This window comes from Hipposideros armiger, unplaced genomic scaffold, assembly GCF_001890085.2.
Source record: "Hipposideros armiger isolate ML-2016 unplaced genomic scaffold, ASM189008v1 scaffold_617, whole genome shotgun sequence".
NCBI classification, from domain to species: Eukaryota; Metazoa; Chordata; class Mammalia; order Chiroptera; family Hipposideridae; genus Hipposideros; species Hipposideros armiger.
This window is the reverse complement of record NW_017731967.1, coordinates 1,084,313-1,109,766: the sequence shown is the minus strand read 5'-3', so window position 1 is coordinate 1,109,766 and position 25,454 is coordinate 1,084,313. Positions and strand designations below refer to the sequence as shown.

Genomic DNA, 25,454 nt, shown 5'->3' with positions numbered 1-25,454 from the left:
TTGGTTCTTTGAAGAGTATACCCACTTTCTGGGTAGTTTAAAAAGACAAAGGGAAATAGTTAATTCTTTGCAAGTCAGTAAATAGAAAAGGAACACATTTACCACGATTTGTAGAATGGCAGCAGATTACAGATAGTTTGAGTTAATGAAATGGCTCGCGTTGTCCATTATAGTTGCACAACTAAAAAAATATAGGGCCGGCCGAGTGGCGCAATGGTTAAGAACTGGCTTGGGACGCCAGAGGGCCCCGGTTCAGATCCCACATATGAGGGCCAGTGACACTGCCCTCTTCAGCTAAGATGCTGAACAACAGCTCAACCTGGAGCTGGGCTGCCATGAGTCGCCTGCGATGGCACAGGCTGCAGTCCCCTGCGGCAGTGGGTTGCCATGGGCTACCGTGTGTAGCCAGCAGCCAGTGTGAGCGGCCAGCAGCCAGCGTGAGCGGCCGTCCAGAAGCCGGCGACTGATCTGCCTCGCCCGGGAAGAGCGCAATGATGGTGCCAACTTGGGCCAGTGAAGCAACGTCCTCCACAACTAGACTGAAGAACAAAACGATAGTAACTTGTCTGTTCCCCTTCCCCCAATTCCCCAGCACTGTTCCCATCCTCCAATTCCCCCCCCCAAAAAATGAAAGAATATATATATATATATATATATATACAACCCACACATCACAGATTATGAGGGATGATACCCCTGGGTTCTCTTCTCTTTCTCATCGAGCCCTAAGGCTGATATTGTAAGAATTAAGAAATTTTAAGATTTATATTATTGCAATTTTTGATCAGTGATGCCCTAAATTAAATGGTAATCTCTTCAGAGAACGTTTCTCTGTTTGTAGCATCCTTCTTATCCATTTCTGCTAAGATTGTGGTTGTGAGCCCACGACAGTTTACATGTTCATGTGCGTTCCAGCAGATAAACTCATTTGACCAAGCGAAAACACTTTACGTGGTGCCTTGGTCATAGTTGTCTAGCTGATGGAGTTTAATGCAAAAATATAAATACTGAAATAGTGAAAAGATGGGGGAAAGCCCTGCTTGCGAGGCAAGCCTGCCTTTACCAAACATTCGTTTTTAATTGACTCTTGGGGGCATTAGAGAAAGTTAACTAGTGGTAAATGGTTAGGAGGATTTAAACTTGAGCGAGGGGAGTGGCGACGGCAAAACAAAGTAGGCATCTTCTGGGTCTTTTATTCTTTTTACGCCCAGCTGTGTGTAGAAGGAAACGCTTTTTCTTCACTTGCACGCTCTTCCCTTCCTCTTCACCTTGTTTTTCTCCCATATTTATTGAGTTCCTTCCATCTAAAACTATTCCCGATTTTTAAACACTTCCCTGAGCCTGTGCGGGCCCGAACTTGGCCGCACACTTGTTCAGGAGTTTCGGCTCCGGTTCTCATCTGTGTGGTTTGGTAAGGACGACACGTTTTATCACAAACTATTGAAAACCACTGCGGTAACCCGCCAGACTGCGCAAAAAGCTGCGGCGGCCAGAAGCAGCCGCGCACGCAACACGTCTCCTCCGTGACGCAACGCGCAGTCTCCGCCGACGCAGCGCGCAGTCTCGACGCCACGCGCGCTCCCTCTGGCCCCGCCCAGACGTGCCGCCCCACAATCCTCTCCGCGCGCCTCTCAATCTTCCCCGCGCGCTTTTCTGCCGCTGCCGCAGCCCGTTACCGGTAGCGCCTCAGCCGCCTGTCGGAGCTCGCGCGGTCGGTCAGCTGTCACCGCCGGCGACATGTTGCAGAAGCCGAGAGGCCGGGGCCGCCCCAGCGGCCAGAGCGAGAGGGAGAAAGACTGGGGCCGCGGCGGAGACTGCCGGGCCGCGAGAGGCGGCGTCGCCGAGGAGGCCCCGAGCACCTCCCGCGGGGTGGGCGGCTCGTCTCAGGGCGCCCGCCGGGCCGAGGCCTCCCCAGCCGTGGGGCCCAGGTCCCAGCAGCAGCTGGAGCTGAAGGTGGCCGAGCTGGTGCAGTTCCTGCTGATTAAAGACCAGAAAAAGATCCCGATCAAGCGGAGCGACATTCTGAAACACGTCATCGGGGACTACAGGGACATCTTCCCCAACCTCCTCAAGCTGGCGGCCGAGCGCCTGGAGTACGTGTTCGGGTACAAGCTGGTGGAGCTGGAACCCAAGAGCAACAGTTACATTCTCATCAACAGCCTGGAGCCCGTGGAGGAGGACGCGGAGCTGCGCGGCGACCAGGGCACGCCCACCACCGGCCTCCTCATGATCGTGCTGGGGCTCATCTTCATGAAGGGCAACACCATCAAGGAGACCGAAGTCTGGGACTTCCTGCGTCGCCTCGGGGTGTTCCCCGCCAAGAAGCACTTAATTTTCGGGGACCCGAAGAAACTCATCACCGAGGACTTTGTGCGGCAGCGCTACCTGGAGTACCGGCCGATTCCCCACACGGATCCCGTCGATTACGAATTCCAGTGGGGCCCGCGGACCAACCTGGAAACCAGCAAGATGAAGGTTCTGAAGTTCGTGGCCAAAGTCCACAAGCAAGACCCCAAGGACTGGCCCGCTCAGTACTGCGAGGCCTTGGCGGACGAGGAGGCCCGAGCCCGGCCGCAGACCGTGGGCGCAGCCCCGTCTGTTGGAACCGCGGAGGGGAGAAGGGGCAAAGGCACCGGCTGAAGAGGTGGGGTGGGAGGGAGCCCATTTCTGTAAGGCTCCAATGTGTGTGGCGTTAGGATGTGTTTGCAAACGTGTTCCTTTAATAGTGCAAGGTATGTGGTTCCAAGTTTTCATTTGCAAAAAAGGAGAGGATTTATTTTGTTTCGTTGTACTGACTGTATAGTTGGGCATAAGAATTTGGCTAGTTTTTGTGAAACGAATGGGAAGGCTTTGTGTTGTTATCTGGAACGGATATTTAAGAAAGAACACACATCAGTAAACTGCTTTGGTGCCAAGAAAGTAAAAGCGAAGCGGCTGTTGTCTGGCCTCTTGACCCCCGTTTGTAAGGAGAAAGAAAAGCCTTTGCAAGTTAAAAGTAAAAATGTGACTGCCTATATCCTTTTTTGCCTTAACACAGCTATTTTATATTTATATATTTCCTACATATGTAAGCATCGTTCCAAGCAATGTACATATTTTTTACATTCGTAACTACCATTTAGTTCTGTTTGGTTTTGGTTTTGGTTTTTTTGCTACTATAGTTTTAATAAATACTGTATCTTTGAAGCAGTTATGCATTGTGCATTTTTTTAAATCGTGAATCATGAGAAATTAATCTCATGACTCAAAACCAGCATCTTAAAGACAATTTTTTCTACATGGTAAGTGTTTGTAGAAGTTGGCTTTACTTTTATATGTGTGCGTGCAGACTGTATCATGACATACAATATATTTCTTATCGTGGGTCACAGAAAAGTTGATGAAGCCCTTGGTGATTGATTAACCATGCCTACTTGGGAGTCACAGTACCCGGGTTCGGATCCTGGCTGCACCTAACTGGCCATATGAACTTGGGCAGGTTACTTAACTTACTACAGATGTTTCCTCACCTAGAAAGTGGGCTGATGGTGCCTCTACGGTGTGTGGTAGTGTGACGCTGTGATAGATATGGATGTGGATGTAAAATTCTTGGCACAATGCCTGGTGTGGCCGATTTCAGTTATTTGTTCTTTATATATTTTTTTAAATTTATTCTTGGACTGTAACAGTTTAAAAAATTTTTTTAAGGCTTTTTTTTCATTCTAAATCATTCCTAGAATTGGGATTACTGGTTCAAAAGTTATGACAATATTCTTCTAGTCTGACTCTTGGTTTTATGGAGAAACAACACATGGCACGTACGGGGTGAGGGGAACCCACATAAACTAGCCTAAGAGCAGGAAAGTTAGACGGGAGATTGAGGGGTCTTTGTAGTGTAGTGACAAGGGTATGGGTTTTGAGGCTGACAAACTGAATTTGAATTATGGCCCATGCTATTTCAGCATGGGGTTTGGGGTAGCTTTTAAGCTCTCTGAATCTTAATTTCTTTATGTGTAAAATGGGGGAAAGTAATAACTATATTATAGTTGGTTATGTGCATTAAATGAAACAGAAGAAAAGAGGTCGTGGTCTCACGTTCCCCCGCAGCTTCTGGCAAAATGCTGTTTGTATACAGATATTCAACAAATAATTATTCAGTGGATGAGAAAGTATAGTTATTTGGGGGAAGATACACTCACCATGAAATGAGGTAATACTTGAGCTCAAAAAAAGTAGACTTGATCACCACTCATGTAGAGATGTTATCTGAAAGAGTGGTGGGTATATGCTGACATGGAGAGTGCAATAGTTTACTTACTGGGTTTTATTTCTTCCTGTTGAACTGGCATTTGCATTTACTTCATCAATATAGTTGACCCTTGAAGGTTTCTTCGTTTGTATTTTATTTTAGTGTATAAATGACCTTCGCTAAGCATCCTGCTTACTGGTCCCCTTACCTCACTGACTGCCTTCCCCTCTGGTGTTTGCTGTAATACTGACATTTTCATCTTTATGGTGAAGTTATCATTACCCAGCACCCACTGTGAGTTACATCTGAGGCAAATGTCCTCTCCCACACTTTTCTCATAGAGATGTTAACAAGTTAGCATCAGTGAACTACCATTTTATTTCCGGTTTTTAAATAAGAGACATTATAAACTAGATCAAGCCCTGATACCTTCTTCTCATCCTTTCCAGAGGTGTCAAAAGTTTGTGGCTATCATGCAATTGTATAGTTTATGTTTCAATTTTCCTATATATGTATATATATGTGAAGAATAATATATAGGGTGACCTGTTAGCTCAGTTGGTTAGAGCGTGGTGCTAATAACACCAAGGTTGCCAGCTTGATCCCTGCATGGGCCACTGTAAGTTGTTCTTTAAAAAAATATATATAGTGGTATTGTGTGAGCTTTTATAATTATATAAATGGTATGGACTGTATCCTTTTGCAACTTGCTGTTTCACCATTGTTTTTTGAGATTTAGCCACATAGAGCTGATTCATTCATTTTAATTGTCTTAATGGGGGAAAAAAGTTTGTTTATTCATTCCCTAATAGACAGATTCTTCCCAATTTTTGCTATTTGCAGGCAGTGTACTCTTCCTTGGGCACATGTGTGAGAAGCAAACAGCAATCATGGGGCATGGCCAACTTGTTCTTGAATTTGTAGTATACTCCTACCAATATTTTAGAGTCTTACTGACCCACCCACCTGTTTGGCTTTTCCAACCTGTGGGTATGTGGTGGTAATTTACTGTATTAACCTGCATCTCTTGCTTGTTTTGCCATCAGGTTTTATATCTTTTATATCTGTACAGATGTCACCTGAAAGACTTTTTTATTTTTATTGATTTGTAAGATTTCTTTTATATGTTCTTTATATTACTCCTTTGCTATATCTAATGCAAATACCTCCTCACATTTCCACTTTTTTTTTGTTATACCGATGATTTGATTTTAATGTGTCAAAATCATCAGTGTTTACTTTTGAGAGCTGTTTTGTTTGTGTGTGTATAGTGCTTTAAATAATTCTCTGTAATCCTAATATGAAGACATTTTCTAGTATTTTAAGTTTTTCTAGTATTTTAAGTTTTTAAAACTTTGACTTTCACGTTTATGTGTTTAATCTGTTTTTGTGTATGATGTGAGATATGGATATAATTTCCATATTTTTCCCATATGGATTGCCTAACACCAGTTTTTTTAATAGTTCATCCTTTCCACACCAATTTATAATATACTCATTATATAGCAGTATCTCATATTTAAATAAATTTATGGCTCAAAGTGACTTGGTTTATTTTGCTATCCATTTGCCAATATGATGCTATAGCATCATAATATGTTTTCTTTTCCAATTCTTACATCTTTTATTTTATCCTTACCTTTGGCATTGGCTAGAACTGCAATGCATTATGGAAAAGAAATGGCAACAACCTGAAGGATGTTTCTGATTTTAAAGGGAATAATTTTTAATGTTTTGCATCAAGTATGTTTGCTGTTAGCTTTTCCCCCATAAATATCTTGAATTAAGGTTATTTAATTTCCCTCCTGTCCCCTTTCTCCTCCTCCCCTCTCTTCCCTTCTTTTCCTTTCCAAACATAGTGCAAGGAATTTTTTTTCCCTGAACTACTTGAGCGCATTTAGTTACCATGTCTCTTTAGCCTCCTTCAGTCTGCAAACAGTTCCTCGAGTCCTTCCTTAACTTTTACTTGAGGAATGCGGGCTATAGAACTTCCCTCAGTTGGGATTTGTCTACTGTTTCTTTGATGAGATTCAAGTTAAGCATCTTTGACAGGAGTATCACAGAAGTGATCCCTGAGTTTTTCTTTCTGGATGGGTGGTACAGAGTTTTAATTTGCCCTATTATTTTGTAATTGATCACTTTGGTTAAGGTGGTTTCTGACCATCCCTTTCCACTGTGAAATTTTCCATTTTCCTTTGTGATAAACAAGTAACTTGTCTGGAGATACTTTGAGACTTTGCAAATATTGTATTCCTCACCAAATTTTCATTGTATTCATTTACCTATTTTTATCTGGGTAGACTCATGGATTATAATCTTTTACTCTCATCATTTATTTTGATACTCAAATTGTCCCTGATTTGACCAGTGGGAGCCTGGTAAAGCTGGCTTTTGTGTCTTCAGCATACCCCATCCTTCTTTGAGCACCTCCTTACCAGCTCCAGACCTGTAATTAGCCATTTCTCCAAAGAGCTTTGGTTCCTTTTGGTGTCCATTAGAATTTAGAAACAAAGTTGTTAGGTTTGCTCATGCCTACTGGAACTATGATTGCTTCTAGCCTGCTAGGTGACAAAGTTAGGGAATGTCTGTCTGTCTATCATCTGCTGAAACGATGAGATTATGTTAATAGCATCATTCCCATTTTAACACCAGTGTTTGTTTTTGTTTCCTCCCTTTCTGTATTTTCAGCTCAGCCCCCGTTATTCTATTTGATCAATATAATGTTGATCAAATAATATCTATTTGATCAATCCCACTGTAAATAACCAGTCTCCTATCCTGGCTGCCATATCCCACACGGGATGCCCTTTGCTTCCTACTGGGGAGCTGACACCCCACAGAACTGCCCTCCTGGGCATATAGCCTCCGCACCGTGCATGGGCTCCAACACCCCACCCAGGCCCTTGCCTGTCACTCTCCCTCACCCCATACATGTCTTGCTCTGTTACGCTTAATGCCTTTAGACTGCCTTGTTCAAGAAATAGAAAACATGATAGTATCATAAATGAGTTGGGGAGTTTATCTTTTGCCCTTTAAGTAAGGATTAAATGTTTTTGAAGGTTTAAAAAAAATTTACTGGTGAGAGGCTCTCGGCCTGGTGTTTTTGGTGGGTATTTTAGCCTGTGATTTTGTTTCATTAACAATACGTTCAGGTTTTCTCTGCTTTTCAAAATAGTTTGACCACTTGTATTTTCTAGAAAGTGTTTTCATGTATTTTCTGATGCATTAACATAAAGTTGCTCTTAGTATTCTCCTTCAATTTAAAAATAATTTTATTACATCTTCATTTATGTCCACTTTTGCATTTTCAGTATTATTTTTGCCTTCTACTTTTTCTTTCTAGATCCAGTTTTGCTCAGAATTTTATTTATTTTAAAGTATTTTTAAGAAACATGTTTTATTGCTCTTCTTTGCTACTTTGTTTTTAAATTTTATTACTTCCTATTTTCTTTCCTTGGGTTTATTCAGTGGTTCTTTTTCTTCTTGAGTAGAATAGTCTATTGATTTTTAATTCTACTGGGTTGTTGTATTTTTTTTTATGTTTTTCCTTGCAAAAATGCATCATGACTTTTCTGACAACACAATAATTCATTTAAGGCAATATATTTCTTTTTATTTACAATTTTACTCACATTCCAGAAGTTCTAATCTGTAGTATATTTGTGATATTCAGTTCTGAATATTTTCTAATACCTGTTATGATTTATCTTTTATTTACAATTACAAATGAGTGATTTAAAAATGTTTTTTCAAATACAGTAAAACCTTGGATTGCAAGTAACGTGGTTTGTGAGTGTTCTACAAGACGAGCAAACATTTCTAATACATTTTAACTTGGTAAACCAGCAATGTCTTGCAATAGAAGTAGTTTGTTTCCAGAACAAATTATGCTCGCAAACCAGGTATTACTGTATTTGGATTTTGAAGTCCTTTTTTGTTGTTGGTCTCGGACTTTTTTTTTTTTTTTTTTAGCTGAGCCATCCTGCTACCTGTTGGCAGCTCAGCGGCTGCTCAGCTCGGGCTGGACTCGAACTGCTGTTGCTCAGAGCTCAAACTCTTGAGCGAGCTCTTAACCAACTAAGCCACTCGACCGGCCCGGTCTCGGACTTTTTAAAATTACTTTGAATGAGATAAAATGGTCCCTATAAAATCAAATTTAAAATATTAACCTGTGCTCTGTGACCTAACATGGTCAATATTTTATATACTCCCAAGTGTCCTTAATAAAATAAGTGAATTTTATATGTTTTTAATATGTTTATAGTATGATTATAAAGCTTATTGTGCTCAAATATTATATGTTCTTACAGTTTTTCCTGCCTAAGAAATTAGTTTTTGAACAATGATCAACACCTCCCATCATGATTTTATAAAATTCATATATATAATATATGGCTATATTTGTAGAAATTAAACAGTTTTAGCATTATCATATCTTCCTGATGAATTCTTTTTTTCATATAATTACCCTCTTTATCATTAATAATGCTTTTTGCCTTAAAGTCAACTTAGTATTCAGTCGTCGGGAAAGTCATGACGTATTTTTATGTTTTTCAATGCAAAAATGTGTCCTGACTTTCCCGATGACCCAATATTTTATTAACATCTTTTACAGTTTACCCAAATAGCCAAAACAGTCTGAAAAAAGAAAAACAAAGTTGAAGGACTCACGTTTTCTGATTTCAAAACTTGCTATAAAGCGATGGTAGTGAAAACAGTGTCGTACTGGCATAAGACAGACATAGACCAATGGAATAGAATAGAGAGCCAAGAAAGAAACCCTCACATATATGGTCAAATGATTTCTGACTAGGGTGCCAAGACCATTCAATAAGAAAAAGTCTTCTCAGCAAATGGTGGTGGGAAAACTGGACATTCACATGCAAAAGAATGCAATTGGACCCCACCTTATACCACATACAAAAATTAACCCCAAATGGATCAAAGACCTAAATATAAGCACTAAAAATGTAAAACTCTTAGAAGATAACAGAGGGAAAACTTCAGAGCATTGGATTTGGTAATGATTTCTTGGATGATACCAAAAGCACAGGCAACAAAAGAAAAAACTAGGTAAATTGAACTTTGATCTAAATCTAAAACTTTTGTGCATCAAAGGGCACAATCAACAGAATGAAAAGGCAACCCACAAAATGAGAAAATATTTGAAAATCCTATATCTGATAGGATTAATATCCACAACGTATAGGATTAGTATTCAGAGTCTATAAGGAATTCCCAGAACCCAATAGCAACAAAACCCCCCAAATAACCCAATTAAAAATTGGGCAAAGGATCTGAATAAATAGATGTTTCTCCAAAGAAGATATGCAAATGACCAATAAGCACATGAAAAGATGCTAGCTAGTGAGAAGGTAGGAAATGGAATGGAGGAGACAGAGTAAAAGCTAGACTTATTTGAAACTTATGAATTTGACTTAAAATCCTTTTATATAATTATAAAATGGAACTAAATTTAAAAAAAATCCATCCCTAACAATAAAAAACGAAACAAGTGAACCTGGGTTTCCAGTCAGTAGCGTAACCACATAAAGGAGCCATGGTGACTCTAAAACACCATCATTTGACTACTTATTTTTGGCAGAATATACCCTTAAGGATAAAAATCTTAAACTTTCAATAACCATGTTTTTGGTGGTAGTATTAGCATTGTTATTTTGAGACTTGTGTGGGTATTGGAAGATTAAATCAAATAGAACATTATAATGAGAAATAAGGTTTTAGGCATGGTTGAAAAGAGATAGAGATAGAAGTTTGATGTGATTAAGTAGATTAAGTTTTGAATTTGAATTCAAGACATCAGTAAGAACTCATGATATATCTAACAACTGAAAATATTTAAAACAATAACCATACAAGTAGCAAGAGTACCTCTAGCATGAAAATTGTGGAATCTAAAAGTCTTTCTCATTGAAAGAGACCAGTGCTTGAAGAAATGGCTGATTAAAGGTCTGGGGCAAGAAATGTACATGATGATCCTGGGATATCATCTCTTACTAGAAAATAAGAAAGATTTCAAAGTCTACTAGAGTTGTGTCAACTTGAGTTGACTCTTGCTAATGACCAGTGATTAAAACATATCAAATGTGTTTAAGTTTATGCTTCATAATGACTGAAACATACAAATATACACACACACCCAAACAAACAATACCTCTTTAGGTTGCCTTTGGAGGATGCCAGAGACCCAACTAATTATTTTTTAATTAACGTGTCAAAGATTACATTTAACTCATTTAATGAGGGAACCAATAAGATGTTACAAGGAGTTCAAAGGAGAATTCAAACACTGCACACATAGGTAATCAGGAATGCTGAAATAAATTCACAAATAAGTGTGGTATGGTCAGCATCCATGTGCTAATCATTGCATTCTACCAGACAAAATCCATTTATATTTATATTTATATTGTCAAAAATCACTTCCATTACCATGAAAAGTTGTAAAATAGCTCAAAGACAATGAAAGGCACAAATAATTCAGAGGAGTGCACTAAAAAGGACCCACAGTGAATTTTTTTTTCTGGCCCATTTCAAAGTCATTAACAAGTTTTCATGACACTCTCCCCACTCTTGATCATATTAATCTCAAGGATTATATTATTGATCACAAAAAAAGTTTTGTTTCATTAGATTCAGCCTGATTATTTACATAGATGAAGCAACTCACCATATAGGCCTGAGTTTATTTTGGAACTCTAGAACCATATCTACTCATTATTTTGAAATCTGGAAAACCAACAAAGAAATGAACATATATCTTGCTTTTCCTATATGAACTGTACCCTAAAATAACAAACAGTTGATGAGGGAAAGTCTATCTGTATACTGATACCTGGGAGTCAAAAAAAAGAAGAAATGATGGAGTTAGACTAGCATGGTTTTGGAAACCCTAAAAAACAATGGGCTTAAGCAATCATCAAAAATGGCTGCCAACAAACTAGAAAGAGAGACATTGTTTACCTTGTATTAGACTGACCAAACCTCTGGGTCTAACCACCAAATAACAAGAAATATAGAGGATGGACTTGTGTTAAGAGACAGGAGCAAAGTTTGGGCTATAGGAAACTGTATATGACAAATGAACTAACTGGTTTTTTCAACCAATTTCAAGGAAGAAAAACAATGGAGGGGAGAACCCATATATTAAAAAATATCTAATATTCATAACGAGTGGCACTATGTGAAACTCCTTTGTATCCTGTGTAAGCCGGTTCAAAGTATAAAAAAATTTGAGACAATTAAGGAAATGTGAACTCTGAATATTTGCTATTAATTAATTATTAATTATTATAAAGGTGATTATAAAGGCAGTATTTTGGTTATGTTTTTAAAAAGTTGCTTTAGAAATATGCACTTGAAGGTTTACGAATAAAATCATACAGCGTCTGATATTGCCTGTAAAATAATCTGGAAGAAAGAGGATGTAAATGAAAAACACAACTGGCCCTGAGTTGGTTGTTGTTGAGAGTGGGTGATGGATACATGGGGCTTTCGTTACGCTAGTTTCTCTGCTTTTGCATATGTGCGAAATCTTCCATAAAAAAATCAAAAGAAATAAACTTAAAGGCCTTCTAATAAATAAACTTCTTTCACTTGATTTTCTTTAGTGATTTATAACTTGTTATTCTTGAGACTATGTAAAACTTTTGAGGCTGAATAATGTACAGGATTTTTAGGTTTAGCTTCTAAAATATTTTATGATATACGTATTTCAAATAAGATCAAGGTCACTGGCTATGGCTTTTCAGAGAGTTTACCTTCTCTGTTTGATTTAAAGGAATATGAACTTGAAATTTTGAGAAATAATAGTTTCCTTTAACGCATATACATGTTACTCCTGGAATTATTTGATCAACCGAAAGCTTTTTTACAGCCAAATCAGTTTTCCTTCGAGCCTCTCCAAGCGAATAATCTATTTTTTATTTGGTTTGTTTCCAGATAACCTTTTTCATGCTGCTCTCTGCAGTGTGCGTGATGCTGAATTTGGCTGGTTCAATTCTTTCCTGTCAGAATGCTCAGCTAGTCAGTGCCCTGGAAGGCTGTCAGCTGGTGAGTAATGAAACGCAGACCTTTTGGTAAAGGTCAGAAGCTTTGATTTTGCATGACAGTAATTTAAAAAGTAATTTTATTGTATCCTTGGATTTCTTCTGATGTTTTATGGTGGTTTCATGGAATTAAAGTTAATTTGATTCATTTCTAAAAATTCTCCCAAATTAACACTTGGACTGCTCATAAATCAGTTACACAGCGTATAGTGTTGTTTTAGCATGAATGTCTTTAGTAACGATTCTATTTTCGCATTTGTCGCATTGATTTTTTCTCTCCACTGAATTTTTCAAAATCAATTTTGCAAGTTGATTTTGAGTGCCAAGATACATGCAAGGTTGATAGTGAGTGCATCAGAACAATTTTGTTTTCATTTTTCACTTAGAAAAGAGAAGTAGCTTTTAGATATAGGAAAATCATAGACCGTGCACATCGTAGGGGATCAAGAAATAGTTTGTTGGATAGAACCATCATCCCATATCATGACTTCGCTCTTGGTACATTATATGTGCCTCTGGCTGGAGCAGAAGTCAAGGGTGTCCTATCACACTAAGTAAGGGTGTATGTAGTTGGACTCCTGATATGACCTTGGCTGCTGGGTATGGGGGCGCCGGCATTTGTTCTTTATTTTGGAGACTACGCAGGGCTCTCTTGTAAAGCCATGTCCTCCTCCACCATCGCCGTGAACTTGTCCAGACCATGGCTATCGTTTCTGAGCAGTCAGGGGCCACACTGAATTAGCTGAAGCTTTTCTGTAGCAGGGCCAGGCCTGCATTTCTCGTGGCCATGCTGTTTGGGTCCAGAGGGGCAGCTGCTGCTCTCTACATTCCTTCCCTACCAAGGCCAGTAGGGGTAGTGTAAGCTCACATTGTTTTAATGCAGAAACACCTACTGAGTTCCAAAAACTAACTCTGAGGGTTTAATCTTGTTATTTTCTGCTCAGTGTGGCCTGGACCAAATTGATCAGATTTCATCCCAATACGGTGGCCACAGAGGACCCTTGGCGTGATGCCACATTCCCCATGGCGACTGAGAAGTCACACACTCTGGTCCCCATCTCCATCAGAAAGGGTGACCTGTCAACTTCTACCCAGAACTTGGTCAGCTTCTTAGTACCTACGTACTGGGTGCTATGAATATGGTAAAATCTGGCAACCTACCTGGGGTTTGCCAATTTTCCTCTGACCCCCAATTTCCAATGCAAGGCCCTGTGTGTGGGAGACAGAGCTTGGGGTGATGAGAAGCAATGGGGCCTAAAGGTCCAGGTCCAAAAGAAACCTAGTGCTCAGCCTGGGAAGGCCGACTCCTCCTGACCTTACTCTCAGACCCTGTTTCCGTATGTTGTATGCTTCATAAAAGGATAGGAAAGGAGCAATTTATATAAATGCGTATATCTATGCAATTTTATATTTATATATTATATATACATATAAATGCACCATTTATATTTTTTCTTCTGTGATTTGACTAGGACTTTTACCCATTTTGAGATTTAACTATTTATCTTATTGATTTGTAAGCACTCTATATATTATGGTTTTGAGTCCTGCAGCTTATACTGGTCAAATATATTTCCTCGATTGTTACTTGCCTTTTCATTTTACTTTTTGAAATAAAAAAATATTTAATTTTTGTGTATTCAAACCTGTGAATGTTTTCCTTTGTGGTCTTACCGTGGTGCCAATAAAAAGACCTTCACTTTCCTAAGATCATGTGACCCTACTAATTTTCTCGGTTATGGTGTATTTTTATTTTTTGTAGTTAATTCTTTGATATTCTGGAATTTACTTGATGAATTTTTTCCCCCCGAATGGGTAGCTAGTTTTCCTACAACTATTTCCTGAGTAACTTAATATTCTTCTGATGATTTGAAATGTCACCTGAAATCATTAAGAGTCCTTTGGTGGCAAGCTACGAAGACTGACAAAGCCAAAGGCCATTTACTGGAAGGATGGTGGGGGCTATAGAATATCCAAGGGGCTAGAGATTAAGCTTGGAAACTGGTTGGCTCCAAAGAAGCTTCTGTAGGTGCGAGGCCTGACCTAGAAAGCAGGGCTGCAGCGGGAACCCTGACCTCACCAGGCACAGCTCTACAGGAGTGACCAATTCCAGTGGTTCTCAACCGCCGTTCATTTGCTCCAGTCACAATCCAGGAAGGGAGCAGTTTGATGGGCCAGGGCAAGAAAGAATGTGCTTAACTGTCCCACCAATGGGATCTGAGAGGTAATTCCTAAAAACAAAGTTAGGTGCTATTAGGAAGGATTGGGAAGAGGGGGAGGTTGAAAATGTATGCTGGGTGTTCAAAAACAGCCAGTATCTAACAGCATTATCATCTGTACACACACACATACACATGGATACTTACATATGTTTGTCTATTTCTGGGCTTTTCATTCTGTCTCAGTCCTATGTCTATTTATTCATATCTCAAAACAATACCACTTTACCGTAACTCTCAAATGTATTTTTATAACCCCCAACCCCATCCAAGACTTTAATCTGCTTCTTAGAAATGTTCTTGCCTGTTCTTAAAAGTTCAGTCTTGCAGATGAGTTTTTAAATTTTTTGTTCAAGACTCAGACGGAATAGTTTTGAGATTTGAATTGGAATCACATTAACGTTATAGACTACCTTGAATTGACATGCTAATCATGCTATGTGGTCCTACTCAGCAACGTTGTGCATACTTTTGTTTATCCAGATTATGTCTATAAATTCCTTAGTACAGTTTTTGGATTTTTAGTGTGTCTAGTATGCATCTGCATCTGTATCTCTTTCAGTGCCTTTTTCCTCTGCATAATTAAAAATGAATTCATTTTCTCTGCATCCAGAGTCCTAGTACCCCTTTCCAGAAAGTTTTTGGCCAGACATTTTTTATGCATATTATGTGTATTATCATTTTTACACACAGAAGGAGTCTATTGTACATACCAGTGTCCCCATTGCTTTGTCAGCCAACCATATACTTGGTGCCATTTGCATATCAGCACTTGGAGATCTTCCCAGCTGTTAAATAAAGCTCAGCAGAGGATTCCACTGGTAGGATGGATGGATGGATGGATGGATGATGAAGGGAGGGAGGAAGAAGGGAGGGAAGGAAAGAAGGAAGGAAGGAAGGAAGGAAGGAAGGAAGGAAGGAAGGAAGGAAGGAAGGAAGGAAGGAAGGAAGGAAGATGGATGGATGGATGATTATTTAACCACCACTTAATGTTGCTAGTCTTGTAGAGAACATTTTAAAAATTATTATTTTATATTGTAAGAGGCTACTAGTGGAATGGAAGACTTGTAGGGATTTTTTAAATTTACATTTAACTGTACATGCCATTGAATGTACAGTTGAATCTTTGATCCCATAGCTTGTCAGAAGAAATAATTATAATATTGTCTCCTGTTCTCCAGTATTTGTACATCTCGTTTTGATATCTTGTCTAGTTACTTTGGCTAAAACTATCAAAATAACATTAGATATTAATGGTGTTTTATCACCCACTTTTTGTTCCTGAATTTAATTAGAACCCTGAATGATTCGAGCATGATGCTGAGAGATGGTTTCAGATAGCTGTTTTTATAATGTTAAGGTAATAAAGCTCGATTTCTATTTTACTAATAGTCTTGAAAAATAAAATGAAGGTTAAATTTTATCAAAGTTTTTTTCACATCTATACAGAAGGTGCCAAAAAAATGTATACACATTTTAAGAAAGGAAAACTGTATTAAAATTGTAATACTCAATATATGCCGATAACAAACAATGAGTACAAGTCACATGTGACTTCTGCAATTACAAGAGGTGCTCAAAGTGGTTACCTCAGCGTCCAGACACTTCTGATGATGGCGAACTTACTGCTTGACCACTGTCCACTTGTATACATTTTTTGGCACCCCCAGTACTTTTTACTTTGATCCATTGGCATGATAGATTATATTAATAGATTCTCAGGAATACATCACATGGAACATAACTGGAATGAAATCTCCATAGTCTTAAAATATTTTTTTATTGGGTTGTCGGAAAAGTCATGACGCATTTTTGCAATGAAAAACATAGAAAAAATACGTCATGACTTTTCAACAACCCAATATATAAAAAACTTTTGAATGTATATCTTCACAGTGAAAATGAACTTGGCTTGGGCTTAATTTCACGTAGTATAAGACTCTAATTTCATGTGATTTTTAAGTTCTATGAAGAAATTTATTTTAAAAATCGTAGAAAATGACAAAAACGTTTACCTATAAAAACTATGATGGGCATACAATTAGGGAAATGGAAATTGGTCATGAAAATGAATTTTCTATGTGCCCTCCAAAAGAAAAGAATATAACATTTTAGGTTATTTTTGAATAGTTTGGAATTTCCTTTGTGATCATCTTTTTACCTTCTGAAAATATAGATTCCTGAAACATATACCATAGACATTTTGATAGATTCCAAGTTTTCCTCAATTAACATATCTCTGAGTGACAATTATAGAAACAAACTCCTTTTGCTAATTAAAATATCTAATGTGACTTGCACACAGTATGCACTAAATCATATGGGTGGAACTGTATTCCCACTTCCTGTTTAGAGTCATGTATGTCTTGGATTCACAATAGAGAGGTGATGGGAAGTTAAGAGATACCTCTGTAACCAGAAATCTCCATGGAAACCTGCTGAATTGGTCCACAGTGGTTTTCTCAATCAAGCTCATGACGGAAGGCCTTTCTTGTGGTTCTGCTGTATTTTGGAGATAAATCGAGTGGGAAACCACAGTTCACTTTTGAAGTTGTTTGAAACTTTAAAGAACATGGGGTTGTATATTATAGAACAACAATAAAGTTCAATCCATAATTCTGGTCTGTAAGTATATGAATATCCTGTATGTATAATTTTAATGGAAAACAGTGGCCATGAAGACCTGAACTCTTCAGTATGGAATTTACTTCCTACTTTCCTACTGCCCCTCTCATTCTCCCTCAGTTTTTTTTTTTTTTTAGAAATAACAAACGTTTATTCAGAAATGGATAAGTAACAGAGTCTTCTCCATCCCTTAATGCCTCTTCGTCTCCTTTTGAACAAAAGAGACACAGATGGGGAATGTAGGGAGTGGGAGGTAAGGAGAGACACAATCTTCCTCAATGTTTTTGAAATACAAAGGTTTTTGGTTTTTATTTTTAGGCTGGCTTGTGATGGACAGCCTTTGGTTGGTGCTGATGGCTGGAAGTTAGAGACCGCAGACTCTATCCTTTGTTCATAGTCTATTGAAATATTACTGGATTCTATCTGCTGATATTTTATTTATGATTTTTCATCTCTATTCATACATGCAGTTAATTTTTCCACTTTTCTCTGACCCTTCCATATTTTGTTTCATGATTATAGTAATTTCATAAAAATTGGCTGAGAAACTTCAATCTAAGGAATTTTGTATTCCTTGATGGATATTGACATTCCGTGTATAATTCTCTGGACCCAGCACTATTTTATAAAGTAATTACTAGGCATGATTTTCTCTTCTTCTGGAACTTTTTCTGTTTCTTTCTCAGCTTTTGAATCACTTTTGATAATACTAACATTTTTTTGTAGTCTTGGCCTTTCCACATTTTAAAATATGAAGTAATGCATTGAATTGTCTTAAAAATGTTTATGGTAACATTAAGTTCTTCTTCCTTTTGTTTATATTCATACTACTTTGTATTTCTCTTCCTTTCTTGACAAGTTTCGCCAGAAATTTATGTTTTATATATCTGAAAATTTAAAGTACCAAAGTAATGCATCCATTGTAAAATTCCAAAACTACAGACCTGTAAAAAGTCCTCTTTAAGTCCACCTGTACCCTTATGGAAACTTCTATATGCAAAATAGAGACAGAGCCTTAGCTCTAGTCCATCCCTTTAATTCCTGCGTTATATTCTATAGATGCGAGTTCTACACATCATTTAACAGGTCCCCAGCTGCAGGGTCTCTCACTGCGCATGTCACAAACACTGCTGGAGCTAATTGTCTCAGACATAAATCTGTGGACACGTTTGTGTGTGTTTATGTAGGGTACTGCCTAAAAGTTAAATTGACAGCACAAAGAGTAAATGAGTTAAATTTTTGGATAGATACTGCCTTTCAGAAAGGGTTGTACTCATGTACATTTCCACCTGTAGTCCAGAGACGTTACCACTATTGAAAATGTTTGCCAGTTGGAAGGATGAAAAATTAAACTGGTCATCAGTTGAGCTATTTTTAATAGGAGCAGAATTGAATGTGTAGGTAAATTGGGGAAGAACTTAGATCTCTATAATATTAATTTTTTTTATTTAGGACAAGATTATATCTCTTCTGTTTTTAGATCTATCATGCCCTTGAAGGAAGCCTCCCAGGTCTTTTTCATAAAGTGCTTAAATATTTTGTACTAACTTATTCCAGCTTGTATGCAGTTTTTGATGCAAATACCAATGATATTTTTCTTCATTATAACTGGCTATTGCTATAAGGTAGTTAAGCTATTGGTTTTTTAATTAAACTTTTCATTTTTAGATAATTGTGGATTCACACAGTTATAAGAAATAAGACAGGGTGATCTATGTCACTTTACCCAGTTCCCACCCCCACCGCCCATTAGTAACACCTTGCAAAACTGTACCCCAGTATCATCCTAGAATATTGACATTAATACAGTGAAGACACAGAACTCTTCTACCACCATAAAAGTCCCTCATATTGCTGTTTTTATAGCCACACTCATTTCCTTTCCACCCCCACTCCCTCCTTACCCCCTGACAAGCACTAGTGCACTAAGAAACTCTATTTCTCTGATTTTTTTTTTAATTTCCAAAATGTTACGTCAGTGGAATCATACACTACGTAACCTTTTGAAATTGGCTTCTTTCACTCAGCCTGATCCCCTGGACATTCATCCAGGTTGTTGCACGTCCCCAGAGTTTCTTCCCATTTTCCTATGGAGCAGTGTTTGTACCACACTCTGTTTAACCATTCACCTGTGGAAGGACATCTGCACTAATTCCACTTTCTGATGATTACAAAGAAGGCTACCATGAACCTTCCTGCACAGGATTTTGTGTGAACACAAATTTTCATTTCTTTGAGATGAGTGTCCAGGCGTGCAATGCCTGGGTTGCATGGGAGGTGCGTGTTTATTTTTGGAGACACAGCCAAACTGTCTTCCAGCTTGTGCATATCATTTACTGGGAACCAGCAACGTACAAGAAGTCCAGTTTCTCCACATCCTCATCAGCATTTGGTGTTGTGACTTTTTTTCACTTTAGCCATTTTCTAGCATGAAGTGATGTCCTACCATGGTTTTGTAATTTGTGTTTCCCTGATGGGAATAATGTTGGCCGTCTTTTCACATGCTTCACTGTCATCTGTATGTCTTCTTTGGTGAAATGTCAGTTCATGTCTTTTGCCCTTTCTCTCTCTCTCTCCCTCTCTCTCTCTCTCTTTCTCTCTCACTGTTTAGTTTTCAGAGTTTTGTATATTCTAGAATTCTAGATACTAGTCCTTTGTGGAATAGGTGGTTTGAAAATATTTATCCTAGTCTGTAGTTTGTTTTCTCATCCTCTGAATGGGTTCTTTGGCAAGGCAAAATTTTTTTAATTTGATGAAGTCTGTTTATCAATTCATGTTCATATGCATCATGCTTTTGGTGTCGAATCTAAGAATTCTCCCTTAGATCCTAGGTAGGGGTGGGAGTTCGAGCTTCTCAGCAGGGCTCCTAGCGCCTCCCTGGCTGGGAAGGGGGTGGGGAGGGCCTCACTGCTGCTCCCTAAGTGGCTTGTATTGACATGGGGTGGCTAGGTGGCCTCATTACCGATGGACACTGCTCAAAGTCCTGAGTCTCCACTGGGCCTTCTCTGGCACCACCTGACCTGGGAGGCGGAGGGGCACCTCTTTACTGCAGGGTGGGGGTGGAAGCCCAAGCTCCCCGTGGGGTCTCCCTCAACACTGTGGCAGTGGGGGAGTGGGAGTCAGTCTTCATCTCCACGTCTGGGATGCACAAGGCAACACAAACAAACAAAACAGGATGGACCTGATGGGTCACCATTTCACGTAATGTTTACTGTCAACTTTAGCTGCCAAGAGGTGGCTTATTAACTTAAGGTGTTTCCTTCTAGCCTGGATTTCTAAGACTTTTTATTTTATTTATTTATTTATTTTTAAACTTTTATTGGGGAACAGTGTGTTTTTCCCAGGACCCATGAGCTCCAAGTCAAGTTGTTGTCCTTCAATCTTAGTTGTGGAGGGCGCAGCTCAGCTCTAAGTCCAGTCACCATTTTCATTCTATTTGCAGGGAGGCACAGTCCACCATCCCATGCGGGAATCGAACCGGCAACCTTGTTGTTCAGAGCACGAGCTCTAACCAACTGAGCCACCTGCCCGCCCATAAGATTTTTTATTTTTTAAATCAAGAATGCATATACATTTGGTCATCATCCTTTTAACATCTGTGAAGGTGATCACCCAGCTTTCCTCCTTTAGTTTCTTCATGTAGTGATTTGCACTGATGGATTTCTCAATGCTGAGCTAACTTTGCATTACAGAAACAGGCTCTCCTTGGCAGGTGCACTTCAGGCACACGTATTGTATTGCATTCGAATTGTAATACTTTATTTAAGAATTTTGCATCTATGTTCATAAATGACATTGCCCTACAGTTTACCTTTTGGTGCTATCCTTCTGTTTGGGTACCAGAATGTTGCTTATTGTACAGAATGACCTTGGAAGCATTTGGTTTGATCTATGTTCCAAAATGGTTTAAATAACCTAGAAATGATTTGGGCTTGTTAGCATTTGCGGGAGTTGATTCAGCTGTTTTTTAACTTTTTTCCTGTGCGACAACAGTCTGAGGTTTCTTTTAGAGGTAATGAAAATGTCCTAAACTTGACTCTCGCTGCACCCCACTGTCAAAATACTAGACACCACTGAACTGTACACTTTAAATAGGTGACCTGTATGGTTTGTGAGTTACAGCTCAATAAAGCTGTTGTCATTTTAAAAGCCTTTTAATTGATTGCTGGGTCTTCTCTAATTTCTAATGTTAAATGTTGCTCTCTCCTTTGATTTAAAGTTTATCTGTTACTAGCCACCTGTTAGTTTTTCTTATCATGATTGTTCTTTTTCTGAGTTGTTTCCTTGACTATGCTTTATCTTCTTGATCCCTCTTCCTTTCTCAAGGAATATTTTGTTCATTTTCTACCTTTTCGAGTTGAGTGACAGCAGCACCACGGTATAAATTTTCCTGTGGGTACGACTGCTAGTGCTTTTATTGCGTTAATTCTAAATAATTTGTAGTTTCATTTTTGTTTTGCTTTTTAATCTAAGCATCCCTTAAACTAATGTTTTTAACTTTCTGGGTGGCTAGACTATTTTTGGGGTTTTTGCTATCCCTTTATCATTAATTTCTAATTTTATTGTATGAGAGCATGTGGCCTCTAATTCCTACTTTTTACAATCTGTTAGAAATTTAAGTAACGTAATACCGGCATAGTTTGGGGATGTGTTTTGTGGGCTTGAGTGTGTGTATGTGTGTATTTTTTCTCAGTTTGTTGTGTTCAGAATTCATTGACGTATTTGTGCATCTGTGTATGTGTCCATAGTGAGAGAGGCTCTTAAAATATAAACTCAGTCATGTGCTTCCCATTGTGCATGGGACGCTGTGCTTTCCCCCTTGTGGCCTGTGTGAGTCCGGTTTAGATCGGGTGGCTCCTGCTTGCCAGCCTTCCACAGCGCCCCGCCTCCCCTCACCCCCACCACCCCCCCAGCTTCCCACGCCTTCCCTTGGCGCCGGCACTCCGCCCTCCCCCGCTGGCTTCCTGCGGTGCTCCTTGGCATCTCTGTACCCACTCCTCCCAGCTCACCTTGGCATGCCCACCTCCCTCACCGATCCCCCCTGCCAAGCTTGCGGTGCTGCCCCTGGCCTCTCCTGTGCCTCTTTCCAGCCTCCCGGGGTGCCTCTTGCCCCCCGCCATCGCCTCACCAGCCATTAGAACCCAGGCTCAGTTTTACTCGGGCTGCTCCTACGCCCTGAGGCCTGTACGTGGCTGTTCTTCCTCCCAGCCGGCCTGCACGTGATGCCTTCTTGTGCCCGGGACCCCAGGTTTGGTGGCACCCGCACAGAAGGGCATGGCCTGATGACCCTATCTGAGAGGCGCCCCACCTCTGCAGCTCTTTCTCTTGGCATTCTGTCTGTTTTCCTCCAAGTGCTGGCATTTCCCCATCATTCCCTACTTGGCAAAGCAGCACAAGGGGAACGGCCACCTCTGTGTCGTGCCTTGTCATTCATCCAGGGCCTGGCGCCATCGCTGCTCCCGTGCACGTGGGAGTGAATCAGTGAGGGCCAGAGGAAGGTAAAAAAAGCACTGGGGTGTTTTAGATTAATCACTAGAAAAAGCATTATTGGTTTTCAAATGCCTCAATCATGTTTTGTTTCATGTGAGGCTGCTTGTACAATGAAATATTAGAGCATCAGGCATTTGTTTAAAAATTCCTTTTTATGACCTAATTTCTTTCCATTTATTGTGCAAAAGTCTTAGACTTAGTTTCACACTTTTCTGTGTTTTTAAAGGAAAGCATAGCAGAATGCTTTCAAATGCAGATCAGCATAATGCATTAAGTATTTTGTCTTAAAGATGCTGTTTTCCCTTTTAATATGAGATAAAATATTAATAGATTCTAGCCATAAAGGAGACAAGCTGTACATAAATTGGGGTAAGCTGAAATTCTCTCTCGCTTTGCCTCCCATTCCCTGCCATGCAGGTGACCTTGTCACTTGATGATGGTTCAGCCGTTTGGTGCAAGGATGTACGTAGGTATATGCACAAACGTAGTTATATTTTTAAACAAGCTTATACAGTGTACTTTTGTCTGTGATGTTTTCGCTGCTCAATGATGTTATTTTGGACATTACTGTGGAAGGTTATATCGGGAGGCCCTCATTCTTGCGAAGGCAGTTGCGTGCCACCGCCCCCCTGTACCGTATTTACCTGAGAGACAGTTAGGCCATCCCCATTATTTCCTATCACAGCACGACCACAGTGCGCATGCATTCTTGTCCTTGTTTTTGGTAAACTTGAAAAAAGCTGGGTAATTTATTATAAAGGAAACAAGTATAATCTCTACTCCATCAGTGTACTATGGAGTGAATTAAAATATGTGTCCTATATATACCTTCATAAAAGGTACATATATATATATATATATATATATATATAATTTTAGTACATGTGCAGATGAAGATTGAAATATGCTGTTTCATATTTTTGTACAAAACTAATAGCGACTGCTGTGCAATGATGATATGCAATGAGGGCTAGCTTCACTGAGCGCCTGCTGTGCGCCAGGCTTGGCTCTGAGCACCTTACACACCTTCATTCATTTACTCCTGACAACTATAAATAGGAGACAGGTACTATTTTTATCCCCATTTTATAGGTAAGTAAACCGAGACCTTGAGCGTTAAGTAACTTTTACCAAGTCCTGGAGTTAACAGGTGCTGGCACCAATATCAATCTTTGCTCTACTAGGAAATCACTGCATTTCTATTTGATGTAACACTTAAACTTCAGAAACAACTAAAAGAGAAGGAGAGGATGAAAAGCACTGGACAGTAGAGGTAAAGCATATATCTTCTTTATTTTTGGTTAAAGTAAATCTTTGAATACATGGAGAAAACTCTCCTGTATAGAGATTTTTCAAGAAAGCTAAATTATGGATGTTACATCACAACAAAGGGCTGTGACCACACCTGGGTTTTTCTGACCTGAAAACCTTTCTAATTAGATGCATCACATTGCAAGGACCATGTGGCATGTCCTTGTCAGCTGCAAAGCCTGGCTGTTCCTGATCCTGCTGCGATCTGCACTCTAATTGGACCTCTCTCTAGTCTCTAGCCAGGCTTTCTATTTACCTGCACTCCCCCCCCACACACACACAGACACATACATACACACACATATACACACAACACATCAGAACAGGGGAAAGTGTGGCCTCAGGAGACCTGACGCTTGGGCAGGCATTCAGATGGCAGGCCACTACCTTCTCCTTCCAGCTCTTTGCATTTCTGACTGGAGAGCTTGGTCTCAGCCTCTCCTCTGTGTGTGCCTCCAAGTCTGACGCATGCTTTCTGGTAGGCGAGGCCAGAGTGCAGCCCCTCTCCATGAAGTAACAAGCAAAGGACTTTCCTAGAACCCAGGAGGACAGGTGATAAAAGAAAAAGCCCTTGGTAGCAAAGGAAGAAGGTACGATGTACTTGGGAGTTATAATTTCCACCTTCTCCTGTTTCCGAGTCACCTAGGAGATGTGGAAGGGACAGTGATTTTGTCGGGAGGCCGTTTCCTCCTCTGGTATGGCGAAGCACCTCCTGAAACAGCTGGTAGTGCTTTGGGAAGTAATCAGATTGTGAGATCTGGTTACAGCCATTATTAAAAATGAAATTGTAAAAACTACAGTTAAAGATGTTATATTCAAAACAAAGGTGATATATCATCAAAACTCACCACTTTAAAAAAAAATCTATATTTTACTATTTTCATGACTTTGAGGTTATTGACATGTATTGTATCCTTATGGTAGAAATGCCATATATTATATTAGTCAGGGTTCTCCACAGAAACAGACCAGTAGGAGATATATCTATGTATAAAATCTGTGGTCTAAAAGCTGGGGACCCAGGAGAGCTGGTGGTCTCATTCAGTCTGAGCCCGAAGCCCTGAGAACGAGGGGAACCTACGTCTCACCTTGTGCCCAGTCTGAGGGCAGATGAGATGAGATGTCCCAGCTCAATAGTGAGGCAGGAAAAAAAGGTGCAGAGTCCCCCTTCTTCTGCAGGCTCTCTATGCAGGCCCTCAGTGGGCTGCACGATGCCCACACACATTGGAGAAGTAAATCTCTGTTACTGGGTCTACCGATTCAAATGCTCAGCTCATCCAGAAACACCCAGAAACAGTGTTTAATCTGGGCAACCTGTGGCCAGTCAAGTTGAAACTGAAATTTTTCCCGAAATTTGTAGGTTCTCATGAAGTTGTAAGAAATAATAGAGAGAGATATAATGTACTTTGTCCAGCTCCAATAACAATATCACAGCCATCATATTGATGCTGATACAATCAACCCATCTGATGCCGATTTCCCCATTTTTACTTGTATTCATTTGTATGGATG

The 25,454-nt window shown here is 39.6% G+C and overlaps 2 protein-coding genes across 2 annotated transcripts in view; both read left to right on the top strand.

Annotated features, from left to right (window-relative positions):
- Positions 1–1,593: 1,593 nt before the first annotated feature.
- NSMCE3 (NSE3 component of SMC5/6 complex) lies at positions 1,594–3,186 on the top strand. The gene has a single exon (XM_019625153.1). The coding sequence runs from the start codon at positions 1,738–1,740 to the stop codon at positions 2,638–2,640; it is 903 nt and encodes a 300-aa protein (XP_019480698.1). The 5' UTR covers positions 1,594–1,737; the 3' UTR covers positions 2,641–3,186.
- A 9,005-nt stretch (positions 3,187–12,191) lies between these two features.
- ENTREP2 (endosomal transmembrane epsin interactor 2) overlaps positions 12,192–25,454 on the top strand; it is a 61,184-nt gene continuing 47,921 nt past the window's right edge. Inside the window, exon 1 of the mRNA XM_019625152.1 lies at positions 12,192–12,301. Within this exon, the coding sequence (XP_019480697.1) occupies positions 12,203–12,301 (99 nt within the window). The 5' untranslated portion in view covers positions 12,192–12,202. The remainder of the gene's footprint in view (positions 12,302–25,454) is intronic.